We start from the raw sequence: 4615 nt of genomic DNA, 5'->3' as shown, positions 1-4615 counted from the left end.
GCAAATGACAAAAACATTGTCTGAAGTCACATGCTTTCTTACAGATTCAAACTGGAACGACAAGTTGGAAGACTCACAAGCTGGAAGATTCACATTCAACTTCACATTTCTTTAGTATCTATCACTGAGCTTTGTGCTAGTTTAATCAAATAGTTTCATTAACAGCTTAAGGGAAGATCTGGATCACTAGTTAGACCAGTTTAGTGGGTGGAGCTTCTTGTAACATGAACAAAAGCTGATGAGACACCTGATAACCTAAAATCACATTATTCCCATTCAGATCGTTTCTAAACCTGTTTCTCCTTTGTATTTTGGAAACTTGCTGTATTTTGTGTATCAGGTTTCTGTGTCTTTTCTAGGTCTTAATATTTATCTTCTTCTTATTGGAATGTGTTAATTTTATGCAGTTTTCAATCATTTGATCAGTCGAGAGAAGTGGGTGAATTCATTTCATACAATGTTTTAGATTGAAAAATAGAATGACTTACATAGAATGTATAATGAAAAATAACAAAAACGTTTTGAATAAAGAGGTCACATGTTTTATTGTTAAAGCTATTAGATTTCAGTAAATTTTACTGCATTTTCAGTTTGAATCTATCTGAACCTACAGAGGTAGATGATAGTCATCACATTCCTAAAACCAGTTTATAATCCTGTCAAACAACTTCAAAGTACTTCCACATTTGTACTGCACAAAATGAAACATTAATCCAATGGTTAAGACTGAAGCATGAACACTATACTATCATTTCGTCATATGATATACAAGGAAATCTTCAATAGACTGGAACTTCAAAGTAAAAAGAGGCTACACCGTAGGAATGAGGAACAGAACTTTCTGGATCTGCAAGTCCTCAGGGTGCACGAACCCAAACTTCATTGTGCCTGTTGATCAAATCCCATGGTGCATCATATCCAGCTGCATCGAACCTGTTTTCAACAAACTCCTTTCCTGCAGCTCTGAGGTCCTCCCTAAGCTGCTGCACATTCTCCAAGGCATCTTCATCAGATGCAAAACCACCAAACGACCTGTAATGACCAGCAAAGAGAGAATGTTTAAATGAAAAAGAGTCAAACAGACAGTTTTTGACTGTCATCCTTTCCTAAAATATCTAACCTGACGTAGACAGTACCGCCTGGTATGACTATTTTTCTGATGGTATTATCATTGGGCTCAGGAATGTCCGTGTCAGACTGAAAGACGGAAATGGACACCTTTTGCTCCCCCATACCATCAGCTTCCTTCACTGAGACCAGCACAGGCCTGGTCATAGCAATCTCCTTATCTGAGAAGTCAAATTATGATACACTATGAGTATAAAATGACTTTATTAAAATGTGATTACCATACTGGAATGTTTATTTAAAAAATCTAATGTGATCTGATAAAAACCATGAATTTAAAAATAGGGTTTCATTTGATAACATTAGTTAATATGAACTAACATTGAACAACACTTCTACAGCATTTCTTAATCTAAATGTTAATTTTTACATCTACTAAAACACTTTTAAATCAAAAGTTGTATCTGTTTATGCACTGTGAACTAACATGAACAAACAATGGACAATCTGTATAAACTAACATTAAGAAAGGCTAATAAATTCTCTATTAATGTACAGTATTAACCATAGTTTGTGTGCAATAACTAATGTTAACAAATAAGAGCTTATTGTAAAGTGTTACCAGTGTAGCTTACTTACTTTCACTGTTTTGACCTTGATTGAAATAATACAGTTTCCAAAATCCATCCTTTAAATCACTCTTAATGGCACTCGCAACATCAGTTGTAATCCAATGGCTCACTTCGTAGTTACGCTCCTCAAATCCCTTTTTATGTATTATTAACACAATGATATAAATATTTTACATAGAAAAGACCATATTTAAAATATCCCAAATGACAAAACAAAAACCATTGGCCTACCTCATACTGTTGTACCACAGTGTACACAGGACACTCACGTCCATGACAGAACCAAGGTGCTTCCCAACATTCTGTACTTGGGAAACATACAAGTCCAACCAGGAGACACAAAGCGGAAAGCAGAGTCCTCGCCATTGCACTGCAAGATGAAAAATGTTGTCACAGGTTGTTTGTGTATGGTGTGCTCATCATCCTGTAGACACACCCCTCAACACTTCACAGAACTCTCCCTCCCATCGCCAATAAACTACCATCTAGTATGACACCAGGAAAACAATTAATCTGCTACATTACAATACAGATTTTCTTTCTTCAACGAAACACAAAGCAGAAATGTGAAAGAGTAGATATTTTCCATGCAATTAAAAAGGATATACTATAAACTCCAGGGAAGCATTATAAAGCACTATGACTTACATTTGTGTGTTTAAACCCAGCAGCACTGATCTATTAACTATCAGCATTGTATCCTTGAGCAAAGCATTTCATCATCAGTAACACCAGTAATAAGTGTACTGTAAATTGCTTTGAATAAAAGTGTCAGTTAAATGACTAATGAGTCATTATTAAATTGACTAAACTGGCAAAGTTAGGGGTTGCTTAATGTCTGGTGTCAGCTGGAATCACCGGAGTTATATAAATGAAGGAAAAAAGTGGAACATTTCCACATAAATAATTTGGCTCTTTAATGCAAAATAAAACTGGTAGGCTGAACAGGAGCTCAACCAGGACGAGCCTATAATTCACTTGAAAGTGATCCATGCAGAGTTCCTCCAGCACTATTCATAAACAAAGCAGAATTCTAGAGGAAGCAGCTCAGCACACTCACCACATATCCCTTCATAAGCTATCATGGCGTTTAAATGTTGGCTGCGGCTCAGGTGAGATGTCTAAATTGCTTTCATTTTCACTTTTAGAGGAAGGTTTACAAGAAATAGATGTTCAAAATGTGCACAGATGCAATTTATTAACAGGTAAGAAAGGTTTGTGTGAGGTATAAGGTAACGTGAATTGTCCTTACAAAGATGCCTCTGCTTGCAGAACCAATTAATCTGAACAATCTGAGATGACAGCCTGTCTTCTGACCCACATCTTAGACAATACCTGTTCAAATTAGCAACTCATTTTCCAAAACAGTGTTATGTTCTGTAAACTGACCTCTGTGTTGTGACACTTGCTTGACAGACCCACCTACACAGATCTTCAAAGATTCAAACCGTCATTCCAAACAGTTTATCCCAAATGGCTTTTTCCTGTTTGTAAACACATAAAATGAGTCCAGTGCCAGTGTGCACTACATTAAAGAGTACTAGAGTGTACTAAAATATTTCTAATCAATAATATTGTTAAATTATATTATATTATATTATAAATACATAACACATTTTAACAAAGTTTATCCTTAAATAATAAAATTTTAATAGCCCCCTTCAGGACTATCTCTCCAGTCTAATATTTCAAATGTAATAATAATAATAATAATAATAAAAACAACATATTAATGAGGCAGACACAGACAAGTGACATTTACACGCTTTATGTACCAAAGGCCACCTATGTACCAAATACAATACACAAATTCATCAATAACACCACATTTTCACAGTGCACCACCACCACCACCACCTCAATAATAATAATAATAATAATTATTATTATTATTATATGTTATGCTAAATTGGCAGATGAATTACAGTTTTTTTCTCACTCGCTTTAGTACATTTCTCAGACCAGAATTGAAATTCTTAAAACTACTTGTTCAACCTCCTCATCATCTAGTCACTTGTGCACGTCATAAAAGCAATTTCTCATACTTTTGGTAAATTGTGAATGCTTTTGTATGTTCATGCTCAATTGACCCTTCGCCGGGAGTTTGATTAACAGACGATCTGACCAATTATGACACAAAATCCGTCATTTTTGTCCGACAAACAAACCAGCCAGGTGAATAGATTAACATCGTGGACTTGAACTTGAAAAATGGTGTGTATTGACGTCTTTTCATGGTTGAAAAAAGATGCCTTCTGATGTTCATTCATGTTTATTTCGTGATATATCTAAGATGAAGAGATGATCGGTTCATGTGCCGCTTGAACTGAGGCGCTACAGCGATCTGTCACAGCACATTAAAAAGCCACAAAACAGTATTTATTGTTTGAATTTCTTTAAAAAATGACAAAATTTGAACTCTGAGACTGCTCTGTCTTGTATGTCAGCTTGTTGTCAGTGTCCTCTTTGCTCCGTGATGTGTGGCATAAAAGTGCCATGGTTTGTCAGACATAGCAACAGTAACTAAGGGGGGCAGGTCTTAATGAAATGCTCTAAATATATATATTTTTTGCATTTTTTTCTCATATTGTACAAAGATTAAACATAAACCATCTGAAATGACCCAAACTGCATAAAAATCTATTTCTAAATATAAATCTGCCAAGCTGGGACATATATCTATAATGGAAAACACTGCAGTGGTCACACCACATGATATTTGGTTGCACCACATGATATTTTCAAATTCAGTCAAAATTTACAAGCACAGAATTGGCAACCTAAACAAAACAAGCTAGCTTCCTACAAAGGGTCACTATGAAATTTATAATAAAAATAAGTACTTGTAGAAATAACTTAATATTCATTGATTTTTTTGAGGTCACACCACATGATATTTCATAAAATGGACATCA

The 4615-nt window shown here is 35.0% G+C and overlaps 1 protein-coding gene across 1 annotated transcript; it reads right to left on the bottom strand.

Moving 5' to 3' along the window:
* Positions 1-525: 525 nt before the first annotated feature.
* soul2 (heme-binding protein soul2) lies at positions 526-3167 on the bottom strand. The gene is made up of 5 exons (XM_016495893.1): positions 3090-3167; positions 1932-2070; positions 1708-1834; positions 1121-1289; positions 526-1032 (listed from the first exon to the last, which is right to left on the bottom strand). Exons 2-5 carry the CDS (start codon positions 2064-2066, stop codon positions 858-860), a joined length of 606 nt encoding a protein of 201 aa, XP_016351379.1. The 5' UTR covers positions 2067-2070; positions 3090-3167; the 3' UTR covers positions 526-857.
* Positions 3168-4615: the final 1448 nt, after the last annotated feature.

The sequence above is a fragment of the Sinocyclocheilus anshuiensis genome, unplaced genomic scaffold (genome assembly GCF_001515605.1).
Source record: "Sinocyclocheilus anshuiensis isolate Anshui unplaced genomic scaffold, SAMN03320099.WGS_v1.1 scaffold193, whole genome shotgun sequence".
In the NCBI taxonomy this organism is placed as follows: Eukaryota; Metazoa; Chordata; class Actinopteri; order Cypriniformes; family Cyprinidae; genus Sinocyclocheilus; species Sinocyclocheilus anshuiensis.
Note: the sequence above shows the minus strand (reverse complement) of the source record. Positions and strands in the feature narration are given on the sequence as shown.